Here is a 16,727-nt window from a genome sequence, read left to right on the forward strand (position 1 = left end):
CATCTACTCCTATGTAAATAAATGAATAGCCTAATTCAAATACAAAATTTAAATTCTTAAAAATCTTAGAGAATTTATCTTATCAATTTATCAAAAAATCTCACTTTATAGATGAAGAAACAGGCCTAGGGAGGAGAAGTGACCTGTCCAAAAAAAAGAAAAATTACAACATTTTAAAGATAATGTCAACATGGCAGGAAAAGATGAAGTTTGAATTATGCATCAACTTAAAAAAAAACCTCTCATAATCTGTGAAGTGTACCCAGCTCAACTTGTACTGAAGGAAATCAGAAGACCACTGGGAGCGGTGGCTCACACCTGGAATACCAGCACTTTGGGAGGCTGAGGCATGTAGATCACTTGAGGTCAGGAGTTTAATACCAGCCTGACCAACATGGTGAAACCCCGACTCTACTAAAAATACAAAAATTAGCCGGCCATTGTGGCCTGCACCTATAATCCCAGCTACTAGGGAGGCTGAGGCAGAACTGCTTGAACCCAGGAGGCAGAGGTTGTAGTCAGCCAAGATAGCACCACTGCATTCCAGCCTGGGGCGACAGAGTGAGATTCCATCCAAAAAAAAGAAAAAAAGGAAGAAAAAGAAAGGAAAGAAGAAAGAAAGGAAACAAAAGAAAGAAAAGAAGGGAAAGAAAATGAAAAGAAAGGAAAGGAAAGGAAAGGAAAGGAAAGGAAAGGAAAGAAAAAAGAAAAGAAAAGGAAAGAAAAGAAACCAATCAGAGGAGAGAGATGGCCAGCATGGAAAATGAGGACAACACTGCCATGCCTGCACCGCAAGGTTTCAAGGAGGATCAAGTGAGACAATGGATATGAAATACAAAATGAAATCCTACAAATACTTAAGTGTTAGTTACTATGTAGTTAGGGCTAAACCATTTCTATTTTAAGTGTCGGGGGAAAAGTGTTTTATCTTTTAAAAATTAAGAGAAGGAAAGTAAAAGAAAAAGATGCTAAGAAGGTGGGTGTGGAAAAAGGTGATGAGAAAGATAAACAAGGTAAGCAAGTCAGGCAAAACCAAGCAATGTGGGTGTTAGTCAAGAGGAAGTCTTTAGTCATAAGAAACAAACAAAAAAAATGCCAAAATAAAATTTACTGTAGCAATTACAGTGTGATGATTTCAAGAAATGATGTTGAAAATTTCTGCCAGCTCTTGCATTTATAACTCATTATGAGAAGTCTGACACTAGGATGGACTGAGTGCCCACGGCGAAAAAGAGCAGTGTTAGAGCACAGACAAGATGGTTTGTGTCCGATGAAGACCACAGCGAAGTCCTAACCCAAGACCAACAGTGAAACTCACACAGCTACCTCCTGTTCTTCTCAAGTTCCCACTGAAAGAGGAAGGAAAAGAGGGAAAACCAGGAAGCAAAGGGAAAGGAATTATAATGGCACGGAACAATAACAAAAAGGTGTCAAAGGTGACAATAATCCACACGATGGAAACTATGCAGCAGTTAAAGGGTCTGGAAAGATACATCCAGATTGCTAACAGTCTTTCCCTTTGGTTGGATGAAAGCCAGGTCAAGGATAAATAACTTCTACTTTACCAGTGTTTTATGAATTTTTAAGAATAAAAACATATGCATTTGTAGTATTAAAAATAAATATTGTTTTAATGTCAATTAGTTTGAATTGCCAGAAAAAGAGCAGAGAAAGTTCTGGTCTAAGATCATGAATCTTCCTTAAAAAAGCCCTCAAAATCCTTCAAACTCAAAGCCAGCAAAGCAGACGGCATAGACACTTCCTGGGCAATCATCAGGGCAATTCTTCCAAGAATTTGGAAAGACTGAAAGCCTGTCTTTTTCTTTATGTTCTTCTCTGTAACATAAACAAAGTCACCAGAACCTATGAATTAGGTGAGGGCCTCAGGGATGTAGAACACACCTCTGGCCTCCAGGACAGATCCAGAAAAAAAAGGAAAAGAAGCCAAGTAAGACCCATACTTCAGGAATTAACAAAACGAAATTTAAAAAACCAAAGTAACAGCCCAGAAAGCCAGAGACTCCACAGGCAGCTGAACTGTGAGGGGCTGTCTGTAGCACGTGTGCCTGAGCAAAGGCAGCCCCCGCGGAATAGACGGGCACTTGCACTTAGGCATGAACTGCTCAGGCTGGTGGACCGTCCACCCAACTTCATCACAAATAGGCATTTTTTAAAAGTTATCTGTTTTTAAACTAAAAATGCTAAGTTTCTAATGAATTAAATGCAAAGAACTCTTAAAAACATAGCTATACTGAATGCATTTTTCCCATTTATTTGATCAACTTTTTACTATTCTCTCAAAATACTTAGGTTTTAAAATGAAAAATGAAAAGCAGAAGACAGATTAAAACCAGCAATATAGGATTTTGTTACATTTCAAATGACATTTAGAGCCGGGAGAAGGACCATCAAAATATTCTTAAGAAATACAGCTTTTAAGGCCAGGTGAGGTGGCTCACACCTGTAATCCCAGCACTTTAGGAGGTCAAGGCAGGCAGATCATTTGAGGCCAGGAGTTCAAGACCAGACTGGCCAACATGACGAAACCCCGTCGCTACTAAAAATACAAAATTAGCTGGGCATGGTGGCGCACACCTGTAACCACAGCTACTCTGAGGCTAAGGCACGAGAATTACTTGAAACCGGGAGGCAGAGGTTACAGTGAGCTGAGATCACAGCACTGCACTCCAGCCTGGGCAACAGAGCAAAATTCTGTCTCAAAAAAAAAAAAAAAAAAAAAAAAAGGAAAAGTATGAATTTGAGATATGTAATAATACCAACACGCATGGAAGGATAATTAGTAGCTCTTAAGACTTTTCATACGTCTGTGAGGGAATCTCAGTATCTACGGGGTTTCTCGGGTCATAGATCAACTTTTGTAAACCATGATTTTCTCTCTACCTAATTTAACATCTAAAATGCATACCAATTCTAGGTAATCAGGAAAATGTCTTAACAGAAAGAAAGCAATCATGAGTATCTTATCTAAATATGGATATTATCTATCCAAAAGTAACTGACCTCCCACTAAGTTCCCAAATGTATGTTTGGTATCTCTTTCTCAATAACCCACATAAAAAAGGCAATGGAGAGGAAAGGATCATTCGGATCACCTGCAAATAAAGAAGTAATTTCAACCAAAAATACATACGGAGTTCTTATTCCACATCTTGACAATTCGAGAGTCAGCAGACAAAATCAGATCTAATGAATCCTGGAAATGAACAGACTTAATGGGCAGCCCATACTGGTGATCTTTCACAAGCAATGGCTTATCAGATCGAAGGTCATATAATAAAACCTGAAAAAAAAATTATTTCTGTTTAAACAAACTAGACATTTTATCTTCAAAGGAAATATTTATAAGTGAGAATAATGGCAGCCATTTGCTTCATTACTTTCTTATGAACACAATGAACACCCTTACTCAAGGTGCTGAGATTTGAGATTCTTTCCAGAAAGATCTCTTAAATAATCCTTAGAGTACACATTTTATGAATTCAACCCCAAGAGTACTTTGTAAGAGCTACTGAACATACTAAGAAAGGAACAAAAAATGAAAGCCCATAAGAATTTAATTTGTTCAACAAATACATACTGAAGGCCTATGTGCCAGGCAGTGTCATAGCAATAAACAAAAATGAAAGACATAATTAGGAACAGTCCTAGTAGATTCAAGACAGATGGTGGTGACAAGGCTGTGACTTCTTGGGAGAAGGGGAAATCTCTTTGGACCCCTGTCATTAGAGGCAAGGAAGCCTGGGAAAGCTCCCCTACGATTAAGTCCCAGGTGACAGATGCCCTCTAGCCCATGACGACAAAGAAAGTAAATCTTCCAAGGCAGGGTTTCAGACCTCTTGTAGGAGGCAAGTGTACAGCCTCTGCCTTGAAGGAAAGAAAGAAGTACTCCTCAGACTAGCACTGCTAATGCATGTTCTGCTGACCACTCATGGCATGTGCTGTAGTTAATGATGCTATGTTAAAAAAAAAAAAAAGTTCCTAGAACACATAAATTTTGGAAATATTTATTAAACATATTTCTTGTCTGCAAGAATTCCTGAGAGCCTTCATTAAAAAAGTATTGAAACCCACAGTCAATCTTCAAGAGTAAAAGTCTGGCAGACTCCCAAGACTGTCTGACCACAGAATTCTGTTGCAAAGACTCTGAAAAATGCTGTTCCAAACCACTAACAAGAGAATATCTATGGCCAAGCCCGGTGGCTCACGCCTGTAATCCCCACACTTTGTGAGGCCAAGGGTGGGGGGATCGCCTGAGCCCAGGAGTTCAAGACCAGCTTGGGCAACACAGTGGGACCCTGTCTCTACAAAAAGTCAAAAAATTAGCCAGGTGTGGTGGTGCAGGCCTATCCCACTGCAGCTCTAAGTCCACAGCACCGCAGACTGACCAAGGCAAGAGTCACGATTTCTCAAGGTGTGGAAGAATCCAGCATTCTGGCATACCCTCTGGTCTGGCTAAAATAGTATATCTCATTTTCTGTTCCTGCGGTGTATTTCTCATGACACATACACACACCACTGAAATACCAACTTACATGTGAAGTTTCCAAATTAAACATATTTACCTGCCCCGTGGTTGTTCCAACTGCCATGGTCAAGGCACCATTAAATTTCAAAGCAGAGATTGTTGGTAAACTGTTTATCCTGAAAAGCAAAATATTCATGCTTCATGAATATACAGCCAAACCTCCTTCCAAGTAACAAGTTCATTATTAATCTTCACTTCAAATCTAATGGGGGCAAATCACATTTCTAGCCTTCTGTTTAAAAGGTAACTGCAGCCTGGTAAGATGACTCACACCTGTAATCCCAGCACTTTGGGAGGCTGAGGTGGGAGGATTTCTTGAGGCCAAGAATTCAAGACCAGCTTGGTAACACAGTGAGATACCATCTCTACAAAAAATTAAAAAAAAAAAAAAATAGCCAGTTGTGGTGGCACACACCTGTTGTCCCAGCTACTTGGGTGGCTGAGGCAAGAGACTGCTCGAGCCTGGGAGGTCAAGGCTGCAGTGAGCTGTGATCATTCCACTGCACTCCAACTGGGACAACAGAGCAAGACCCTGTCTCAAAAATAGTAAGTAAATGGTAATTGTATTCAAACTTTCATAATCAAAATAAAGTTACACTTTATATACAAAATGTAATCTACTTCTTTCTTCCATTTTAATTAAGCCAGAATAAGGTATTTATAGAAACATCCCCTTTTATACTTAAGAAGAAATAGTTTTGTTTGGACATGGGTATACCATTTCCACTTTAAAATTAGCCAAGTTCAGCTAAAATAAAAGACTAATCCTCATATGTGGACCCTACAGCCTCTGAAAGTACCAAAGACAGAGTGAATGCTATGGCCACGACTCTAGAATATGCTTCTCACATACCAAGCAAGCCAATCAGCACCAAAAGCAATGATCTCCAGTGGAAAGAGTGCTAGGCGATGAGTCAGAAGTGGACAATATTGCTATCAATCCTATCGTCCACATGCCCTTGGCCCAGGACCTACATACAGTCCTGGCTGTTGGCTGTCGGCATCATCAGGTCTCTTCTGCCACCTAGAGCTTGAGCCTGTAACTGCGCTGGGGCACCTGTGGGAACCTCGAAGCCTCATATGCACAGCAACTTTAGTCACTCACTCTTCAAAGTATACTTAATCATTTCTTTCAGTATAGTGATATATTTCTCTACTTATTCCTTTGTCATTTTCTTCATATTTTTTTTTGGAGACAGGGCTTCACTCCCGTCGCCCAGGCTGGAGTGCAGTGCAATGATCTCGGCTCACTGGAACTTCCACATTCCGGTTCAAGCAATTCTCCTGCTTCAGCCTCCCAAGTAGCTGGGACTACAGATGTGCACCACCACTCCCAGCTAATTTTTGTATTTTTTTGTAGAGATGGGTTTTCACCATGTTGCCCAGGCTGGTATTGAACTCCTGACCTCAAGTGATCTGCCTGCCTTGGCCTCCCAAAGCGCTGGGATTACAGGTGTGAGCCACCACACCTGGCCCATATACGTTCTTATCGAGTTTTACAATTTTTGTTGTTATTAGAATGTTTTTTCATTTATAACCTTTCTAACTGGATAGTGCTAATAAATAACAAGGTCATTGATTTTTGAACATTTTACAACCAATTTATTTAACTGTTATATTAGTTCTTATAGATTTTCAGTTATTCTCCTGAGTTTCTCAGGCACAGAAACTTACGTCATCTGGAAATGACAGCCTGCTTCCCCTATCCAACACTTACACTTACTGCCTTCTCATATTGTATTGGTTCCACCTAGAAGTGACAGCTTATAAGGTTTTAGGGAAAACAAACAAAAAAAACCAACGCATTAAAAAAAAAAAAAAAAGTAAAATTACCTAAAACCAAATCAGAAAAAAAACCCTAGTTTTAACACTCAGGTATATATCCAGCCTTCTTCCTATGACTATGTTTGTGTTCACTGTTTTTCTGATAACAATGTGGTAACACTTTATTTACTTATTTATTTGTTTGTTTGTGATGGAGTTTCACTCTTGTTGCCCAGGCTGGAGTGCAATGGCATGATCTCAGCTCACTGCAACCTCCGCCTCCTGGGTTCAAGCGATTCTCCTGCCTCAGCCTCCCAAGTACTTGGGATTACAGGCATACGCCACCACACCCAGCTAATTTTGTATTTTTAGTACAGACAGGCTTTCTCCGTGTTGGTCAGGCTGGTCTCAAACTCCCGACCTCAGGTAATCCACCTGCCTCAGCCTCCCAAAGTGGTGGGATTACAGGCATGAGCCACCGTGCCCAGCCTATCTATTTATTTATTTATTTTTGAGATGCAGTCTCGCTCTGTTGCCCAGGCTGGAGTACAGTGGGGCAATCTCGGCTCACTGCAACCTCCGCCTCCCAGGTTCGGGCGATTCTCCCGCCTCAGCCTCCTGAGTACTTGGGATTACAGGCATGCTCCACCACTCTCGGCTAATTTTGTATTTTTAGTAGAGACAGGGTTTCACCATGTTGGCCAGGCTGGTCTTGAACTCCTAACCTGAGGTGGTCCTCCAGCTTCGGCCTTTCAAAGTGCTGGGATTACAGGCGTGAGCCACCGTGCCTGGTCTATATTAGTTCTTATAGATTTTCAGTTACTCTCCTGAGTTTCTCAGGCAGAGAAACTTATATCATCTGCAAATAATGACAGCCTGCTTCCCCTATCCAACACTTACTGCTTTCTCATACTGTATCGGCTCCACCTAGAAGTGACAGCTTCTAAGGTTTGTAGGGAAAACAAAAACAAAAAAGCTAAGCATTAAAAAAAAATTAAAAAATTAAATTACCTAAAACCAAATCAGACAAAAAAAAAAAACAAAACCCTAGTTTTAACATTCTGGTATACACCCAGTCCTCTTCCTATGACTATACTTGTGTTCACTGTTTTTCTGATAACAATGTGGTAACACTCTATAGGCAACAGTATGGCTCCCTTTTCCATTGAGAGGCGCATTTGGACCACCTTTTCCTAGTAATAAATATGCTTCTGCAACATAATTCCTAAAGGCTGAATAACATGTATGCCATTGATGAATATTTTTTTCATCTGTAAAATAAATACAATAACAGTGCCTATAGCAAAGGGCTGTCATATTAAATAAGTTAATATATGTAAAGAACTTAGACCCAGAACCTGGCAAATAGAAAGCACTATCTGTCAGCTATTATTTCTACTAAGCTTTATTTAATCAATATCCTCAGGCTCTTTCTAAGCTTATTATTAGCAGTGCTGTGATGGACGTCCCAGGCTGAGGAGAGTGAGCAATGTATGCTCTGGGCATGCAGGCAGACATTTAACCTGAGGTTATGTTTTCTATAGGGCAATGTAGCAATGTACCAAAAACCTTCAAAACATGTATGCTATTTAATCCAGAAATTCAGGTTCTAGGTATCTTTTCTCAGGAAATAATCATAAAACTGTAAATGGATGTATAATAGTGAAAACTCTTCTGATTGTTTTAAATGTAGAAATTAGGCAAACAGGAACAAGAAAATATTAAAAAAACACTTGCTTCCCTCCACCTGAGAATTCAAAGCACACCTCTGTGGACTTTGTGGTGGACTTCCGGTTCTATCACTAGATTCTACAAAAGTGGAATATAAATTCCTGTAGTGTAATTGTTTTAATAAAATCGTACAGCAACTAAAGAAATAAGGCCTTCTGTATAGTATTTTGGAAAGAAATTCTATCGGGCTGACTCACTAGTGAGCTTTTACAGGAGAGGATCTTTATGAAAAACAATCACGGAAAGTACAATTGCAGATACACTGTAGCAATTTATTTCAATTTAACATGGATACACCACTTATATTAAAAGTTGATGAACATTTACATGGCAAATTAATTTCTACTTACTCTGAATCTGCTGTGACACTGTTTAAGGCGCAGTCTAACAGGCCAACTCTGTTTCGAGTTCTTGGGTCCCAGCACTCCACTCTACCCTAAGCAAATGAAAAACAATTTTAAATAAAAGCTGTAGAAGGCTGGGCATGGTGGCTCATGCCTGTAATCCCAGCACTTTGGGAGGCCGAGGTGGGCTGATCACCTGAGGCCAGGAGTTTGAGACCAGTCTGACCAACATGGCAAAACCCCGTTTCTACTAAAAATACAAAAAATTAGCCGGGCATGGTGGTGGGTGCTTGTAGTCCCAGCTACCTGGGAGGCGGAGGCAAGAGAATGGCATGAACCCGGGAGGCTGGAGCTTGCAGTGAGCCGAGATTGCGCCACTGCACTCCAGCCTGGGTGACAAAGCAAGACTCCGTCTCAAAAAAAAAAAAAAAAAAAAAAAAAAAAAAAAAAAAAAATACAAAATTAGCCAGGCATAGTGGCGCATGCCCATAATCCCAACTACTAGGAGGCTGAAGCAGGAGAATTGCTTGAACCCGGGAGGCAGAGGTTGCAATGAGCCGAGTGTAAAAATCCCAAAAAAAACCAGAACAGGCTGGGCATGGTGGCTCATGCCTGTAATCCCAGCACTTTGGAAGGCCGAGGTAGGTGGATCACCTGAGGTCAGGAGTTCGATACCAGCCTGGCCAATGGTGTAACCCCGTCTCTACTAAAAATACGAAAATTAGCTGGGCATGGTGGCAGGTGCTTATAATCCCAGCTACTTGGAAGCCTGAGGCAAGAGAATCGCTTGAACCTGGGAGGCGGACATTGCAGTGAGGCGAGTGCAGCCTGGGAAACAAAGCAAGACTCCGTCTCAAAAAAAACAGAATGGAGAAACTGTAGCATGTCCATTTAAACTGAATATTAGCCATTACAAAGAATGATGTGAATATACATGTACTAGAATTGTGTCCACAAAGAAGCAATTTATTTTTTTACATGAGGAGTTGTTTGTGTGTTTGAGACAAGGTCTTGTTCAGTCGCTCAGCTGGAGTGCAGAGCACAATCACAGCGTACTGCAGCCTCCACCCTGTGGGCTCAATCCATCCTCTCACCTCAGCTTCCCCAGTAGCTGCGTCTACGGTATGCACCACGCCTGTCTAATTTTTGGATTTTTGGTAAAGAGGTGTCGCCATGTTGCCCAAGCTGGTCTCGAACTCCTAGACTCAAGCATTGCACCCACTCGCACTTCCAAAGAGCTGGGATGACAGACGTGAGCCACCACACCCAGCCAACATTTATGTTTTTAAAAAAATGCTTGTACAAACAAAAACCTGAGAGGATACAGAGCAAATTATTAACAGTGTTTACTTAAGGAAACAGGAATAGGACAGGGCAGAAGGGAATTACACTTCTCACTTTGTATTCTTGTCTATCATTTGATTTTGTAATGATAAAACAAAAACATAAACAAAGATGTTTTAAGATTGTTTAATATATTAACTACCTTAAAAGCAAAACTTTGAATATACTTATGAGGTTCTGACCTCATTAATCTTTTAATATTATTACAAGTATGTATGTTGCAAAGATGAATAAAGGAAGGGAAACCTTTTTAAACTACAGCAGGTAATTCCAAATGGTCTAGTCTTCTATGTCTTCTCAAAATGAGTTAATAAACTTTATGGAGATAAAAAAGAAAAGCTGCATTCCAAAAACACAAAATGGGTATGCAGGTTAACTTCCAGCGTAAATACAAAATGTATTTTTAAGCACACTGATTTTCTATTACCTAAATTTGAATATTTCCATTGCCAAACCTCCACTCTTAGGCACTTCAAAAAGCACAAAATGCAAACATTTAGTTTGACAACAATATTACGATAACTAAGAACTAAAGAAGAAACTAAAATCTGAGATACAATATCAAAATCAATGTAAAATGAATTTGTTAAGCCTGATCTGACTATGCTTATGAAACTGCAAGCTGCTAATAATCAAGGAATTTCAGGAAGCCCAGTCTTTGGGCATCCCTACCTCCTACCCCTTCAACATGTCCTAGGCTGGTCTTAAACCAGCTGCTGAAAGAGCAGCACGTTCTAACACATAACTTCTCTTAGAGAGCACATTGCCTGGTGTCTAGCCTAGACTGCCCTGTAAGGACCCTAAAAACTATTTTCTCAGGGAAACTCTTGTAAAACTTCCCCTTGGTAATCTCAAGTAACCTGACTACCAAGAGAAAGCTTGATTTAGACATAATAGTATTCAAACACTTCAACATAGTTTTACATAATATCTGTCAGATCAAACTCAGTGTCCCATTTCAAATCTTAATCTTTTCTTAAAATACAACTTCAACTTCTATGTTAGACTCTGGGGGTACATGCAGGTTTGTTACACTGGTATATTGCATAGTGCTGAGGTTTGCAGTATGACTGATCCCATCACCCAGGCAGTGAGCACAGTAGCCAACAGTTAGTTTTCAACCCTTGCCTCCCTCCCTCCCTTCCCCATCCAGTAATCCCCAGTGTCTAGTGTTGTCATCTTTATGGCCATGAGTACCCAATGGTTAGCTCCCACTCATAAGTGAGAACACGCAGTATTTGGTTTTCTGTTCCTGTCTTAATTCACTTAGGGTAACAGCCTCCAGCTGCATCCACGTTGCTGCAAAGAACATGCTTTCATTCTTTTTTGTGGCTGCATTAATCTCTCAACATAAAAATAATTTGAGTAAAAAAAAAATCATTAATTCCATCCGTATGAAACTGGTTTAATACATTATAGTAAAAACAACAGAATGCTATCTGTAAACTATCATTTCTTTTTTTGAGATGGAGTCTCGCTCTGTCACCCAGGCAGGAGTGCAGTGGCCCAATCTTCGTTCACTGCAACCTCCGCCCCTCCTGCCTCAGCCTCCTGAGTAGCTGGGATTACAGGTGTGTGCCACCACACCCGGCTAATTTTTGTAATTTTAGTAGAGACGGTGTTTTGCCATATTGGCCAGGCTGGTCTCAAACTCCTGATCTCAAGTGATCTGCCTGCCTTGGCCTCCCAAAGTGCTAGGATTAGTGAGCCACTGTGCCTGGCCTGTAAATTTTTTTAAAATTAGTGTAGCATTGTAAGTAATTATAAGTACCAATAAGATGTATATTATATACTGTTATGTCTAAAAAAAAAAAAGCAAATAGAGAACTACAGTAGAATACACTTTCAGTTTGGTAAACCACTTTTAAAAATATATATGTACACATATGCATATTGGCATATAGCACTTAGGAAAAAATCTGAAAGGATACTACTCCAAACCATTCAAGTGTTACCTCTGGGGTGTAGGATTTGGTGACTGGAAGGTATAAAAGGGCACTTTTTAAAATTACATGCTTCTGACATATTTGCATTTTTAAAAACTATGAGTATTTATCATTGTTTTAAGTGAAAAATGCAAATCTACAAAAAATTATTGGTGTGAAGGACACTGATTAAAAGACATTATCATTTAAAAGAAAAATATTGTGTACATTCATCTCAATATTTACAGAATGCTACTCTACAGGATGTTCAAGCTATCACCTCATTATCATCCTGCTCTAAGGAATCAAGCAACTCAGTCTTTAAATAAAAATTCCAATCAAATATAAAACAAATATTCTAAAAAATAAAGTCAACATATGCTTACCTCTATGGTGCCTGTGGCAAACAAGCCATGCACTGAATTTATGTCACAAACATTATTCTCCCTAACACGGGAAAGCAGTAAGAGAGAAAGTATTAGTTAGCACCTACTTGAGTGGGGAAGGAATATTAAATAAATAGTCAACCCAAATTCTGGAGAGAAAGAAGACACACAGATTCTCTCTCACTAATCTGCGAATGGAAAACACCAAGGTATGAAAGGGTTAAGTGCTTGGCTCACAGTCACTGCAGTTTCTGATCCCCAGGGTGACAACTCTACCTGCTAGGTGACAAACAAGGAGGGACTTCCTTCTGAAATACTATTCCACTAGCGTGAGAAGAAAGGGTCACTCTATTTTTTCAAGGTATTTTCTTCCAAGGCAGGTAACGTTCTTAAAAGAACACACACTATCACCATGACAATCCTGAGCCTTGACAAGCTTGTCCTGGGTACATCACTCTAAGTCTCATTTTCTTTCTCTGTAAAATGGATATTTCACCTACCTCAGAGGGTTGTTATGGGGATTAAATGAAAAAGAATGCAAAGTGTTCAGCAGTGTCTGGGGTACAAAGGACACTCAATATAATGCATTGTGAAGTTACTACTACAAGTTTTTTAAAATAAAAATAAAAGCATTTCTAGCCAATGTGAAATAAAAAAATATTGGAGTTTACTTGGTTCTTATTATCACGTTTGCCTAACCTTTAAAAATCCTCTCAAAGCACTAAGAAAAATTCAGCAAGCTCTTCATATACACAGTGAGAAGTAATCCAGCTTCCACCCTTGACTAGTTGTGTGGCCTTGGGCAAACTACTTACCTCTCTGAGTCTCAGCTGCCCTATCTGTAAAACGGTACTTACCACAAAAATCTGTTCTAAGTTTAAAATGAGTTAATAAAAGTAAAATGACTGAATAACACCTGGCACAAAGTAAGTACTTTCCTATTGTGTTTATCACTATTATTTGTTGTGATGATGATGATGATGGATTCATTCCTAAAAACTCTTGCTGCATAATACGTATGTGTAGACTATAACGTATGATAAAACGGAACCTTCAAAAACCTTAAATGTCCACTAGCAAAGCATAAAAATTTAAAAATGGCACTCCAAATTAATTCAAAATTTCTCCACAGGAGAAAATATCACAAAACTATGAATGTAAATTTAAAGAACACTGCAAGTAACAATAATAAACTGAGTATTTTTAACTGACTTAAATTTGAGTATATGAAAAAAGCCTTTATTTAATTTTTAAAGTAATCACCAGATCTTTCAGTGAACTTTTTGTTTAAGAATAAATTCAACAGTACTTTTTAACTAAGTTGCTGGGAGTTTTGCTTAATTGCAGTATTTTGTTACTTGCTAACAAACTGAGCATGTGGCTCCACCTCCTGGTCAAAATGTATATAGCAGAACTACTAAAACTACTCACGCGGCATCAGTTTGTAGAGGATTCAGGTATCGTCCTTGTTCTAAGTTTAACCTATAAACTTCAGAACTGTAAAGTAATAAAGAAAGTTAAAAACTTGCTAAACTACAATGAAACTTTAAGTAAATATAAATTTTACAAATATATATCACTCATAAGCCATCACTTCCTTTTGTAAAACTGATACAAAATTGTATTCTAAATCTGAAAAATATTCACTTTATGAATTGTTCATGTATAAAAGTGATTTAAGCCACTTATGTGCCAAGGAAATATTATGAAGTCATTACGTAGAATACTATTTACAAATAAGATGGAGAATACAAGATCCAAAAGTACACGTAATGTATCTACATATTATATAAGAAAGGACTAGAAGGAAACATAATAAGGATTCTCTCTGGGTGGTATAATTATGGCTGAATTTTTTCTTTTTTCTTTTTTTTTTTGAGATGGAGTTTTGCTCTTGTTGCCCAGGTTGGAGTGCAATAGTGCAATCTCAGCTCACAGGCGCCCGTCACTACACCTGGCTAATTTTTTGTATTTTTAATAAAGACAGGGTTTCACCATGTTGGCCAGGCTGGTCTTGAACTCCTGACCTCAGGTGATCTGCCCACCTCAGCCTCCCAAAGTGCTGGATTACAAGCATGAGCCACCGTGCTCAGCCTGAATTTTTTCTTTTCTATATTTTCCCAATTTTCTAAAATGAGTATGTATTTGTCTACATATATATATAATGTATTTTATACACATATATATAATGTATTTTATATACATATATATAATGTATTTTATATATACACACACATACACACAGCCAAATATCTGGTCAAATGCTACCTTTTTGATGACTATAAAAATAATACAGGGCTGGGCAACGTGGCTCACACCTATAATCCCAACACTTTGGGAGGCTGAGGTGGGCGGATCACAAGGTCAAGAGACCGAGACCATCCTGGCCAATATGGTGAAACCCTGTCTCTACTAAAAATACAAAAATTAGCTGGGCGTGGCCGCATGTGCCTGTAATCCCAGCTACTCAGGAGGCTGGAGCAGGAGAATCTCTTGAACGGGGAGGTGGAGGTTGCAGTGAGCAGAGACTGCACCACTGCACTCCAGCCTGGCGACAGAGCTAGACTCCATCTCAAAAAATAATAATAATACAATACAGGCCAGGTACAGTAGCTCACACCTGCAATCCCAACATTGTATGAGGCCAAAGCAAGAGGATCACTGAGCCCAGGAGTTCAAGACCAGCCTGGGAAACATAGTGAGACCCCATCTTTATAAAAAACTAAAAATAAAACCAAAAAGGTACTTAGAATAAAAAGTTTTGAAATAGTGTGCAATAGGGCTAAGAAACTGACTTTATCAACTAAATTATACATGTATATCTCCAAATTTAGCACCATACTAACAGAAGCCAAAGATATAACTCCTAAATGAGTCAGCCATGTAGGAATTATACCCTTTAAGCAACTTAAAAGCAAAGATCATGTCTTATTCTTCTTTAAAGAAATTAGTCCTTCAAATACTGCTGTATTTTCACGGGGAAAAAAAGGGATGTTTCTATTGAAATTTATTAAATTTTTGCCTATAATTTATCTTGTTAAATATTGTAGATAAATTGCTAATACTAATAGCCAAAAAGATACATTAATGGCTTTGATAAAAAACAAAACAAAACAAAAAACAGGGCCAGGCACCATGGCTAATGTCTGTAATCCCAGCACTTTGGGAGGCCAAGGTGGGCGGATCACCTGAGGTCAGGAGTTCGAGACCAGCCTGGCCAACAAGGCGAAACATCGCCTCTACTAAAAATACACAAATTAGCTGGGCATGGTGACGGGTGCCCGTAGTCTCAGCTACTCAGGAGGCTGGGGCAGGAGAATCACTTGAACCTGGTAGGCAGAGGTTGCAGTGAGCCAAGATCGTACCACTGCATTCCAGCCTGGGCGACAGTGAGACTCCCTCTCAAAAAAAAAAACAAAAAACAGAAAAACAAAACAAAACAAAACAAAAAACAAGGGTAGGCAGTGGTGCTCTGAAGTTATGACATCTGTCCTAATTAGTTTCTTAAATACATTTACTACTTAATGGTTTTGAAACAACTGTTTAATTTTTAAATTTTTGAAAACTTGCTAATAACCTTTTGTTCAGAATTTAGTAGATTAATGTAGGACATCAACTACATAATGAAAGATGCTTTAAATGCTTTTGTCATTTCATGCAAATCAAATTAAATCAAACTATCAAATTACCAAAAATAATAATAAAGCCCTCTCCCAATTTTTTTAAACTAGAGCCCAAAACCACATATGACCTATTAATCACAAAGTGATCAGATAGAAACTGATTACTGACATGAAGCAAACTTAGAGACAGAAATCTAGAAGATAAACAGATAAATAAAACAATACTGTGTCTCATAAATTGTGGCAACTGGGCTAAACTGAAAAGGCTCACACACTTCCCATCAGTATTTCCTAATGAGGCAGGTAACTATCACAGATATTTTTAACATTAGAAAATATTGTATTAAGCAAAACAACAGTTGTTAAAACAGTATATGGTACTCATAAGTAAATCAATATGTAGAAAATAGAATTTTTTGCCTATCCTGTGTTTTCTACTTTTTTTTTTTTTTACAAGAGCCACATATCACTTTTTTATTAAAGCAAGTTATCTAAACAGAGAAAATATACAACAAATTTAGGAACAGAAGTTGGTTGTTTTAGGAGCTGAAAAGGAGAAAAAGGGACTAGATCCAATACCTTGCCCCAACAAAGTACAAGTCACAGGATGGATAGTGGTAAGAGAAATCTCTCCCAAACTTTGGTATTCTGGTTTTGTAGTAAAAACCTGATTGCGAATGAAATTCAATGTATCTATCGTTATGTAAGAAGACAATCTGAAAATAAAACAAAAAAATTAGTTTGCTTAGGTTTCTAGTTAGGTGTTTACTTCATTATCACTAAAAAACTGGCAAACCAAGGAAAACTCTTACCTCTCTCTCACTTTCTCTATCTAAACACACATGTCCATGCACACACTCTCCACTGGGATTAAGAATGAAAACTCTCCATCGGCTCCTTAATGCCTTCCTGTATCCTGATAGCTTTTCTGCAAACCTTACCCACTAATTAAAGACTTGAAACAAACGCCCTTCATTTATGTGGCACCAGCATGTCATAACATAGAGCACTCTCATGGTACCCTCAATGATCAGTTTCCTCTTTCACTTGGGAACACATTTAAA

General features: G+C 38.7%; 1 protein-coding gene across 2 annotated transcripts in view; it reads right to left on the reverse strand.

Annotated features, from left to right (window-relative positions):
• The window catches only part of NOL10 (nucleolar protein 10), a 129,432-nt gene that overhangs the window by 94,535 nt on the left and 18,170 nt on the right, over positions 1-16,727 (reverse strand). For both annotated transcript variants that reach the window (XR_004026955.1, XM_003272741.3), the window contains exons 6-11: positions 16,243-16,379; positions 13,472-13,537; positions 12,041-12,101; positions 8,392-8,477; positions 4,584-4,662; positions 3,152-3,301 (exon numbers count right to left, since the gene is read on the reverse strand). Coding sequence is in view for 1 of the 2 variants with exons in the window: in XM_003272741.3 (XP_003272789.2) it covers positions 3,152-3,301; positions 4,584-4,662; positions 8,392-8,477; positions 12,041-12,101; positions 13,472-13,537; positions 16,243-16,379 (579 nt within the window). In the remaining variant the exon portion in view is untranslated. The remainder of the gene's footprint in view (positions 1-3,151; positions 3,302-4,583; positions 4,663-8,391; positions 8,478-12,040; positions 12,102-13,471; positions 13,538-16,242; positions 16,380-16,727) is intronic.

This window comes from Nomascus leucogenys, chromosome 19 (genome assembly GCF_006542625.1).
Source record: "Nomascus leucogenys isolate Asia chromosome 19, Asia_NLE_v1, whole genome shotgun sequence".
Lineage (NCBI taxonomy): Eukaryota > Metazoa > Chordata > Mammalia > Primates > Hylobatidae > Nomascus > Nomascus leucogenys.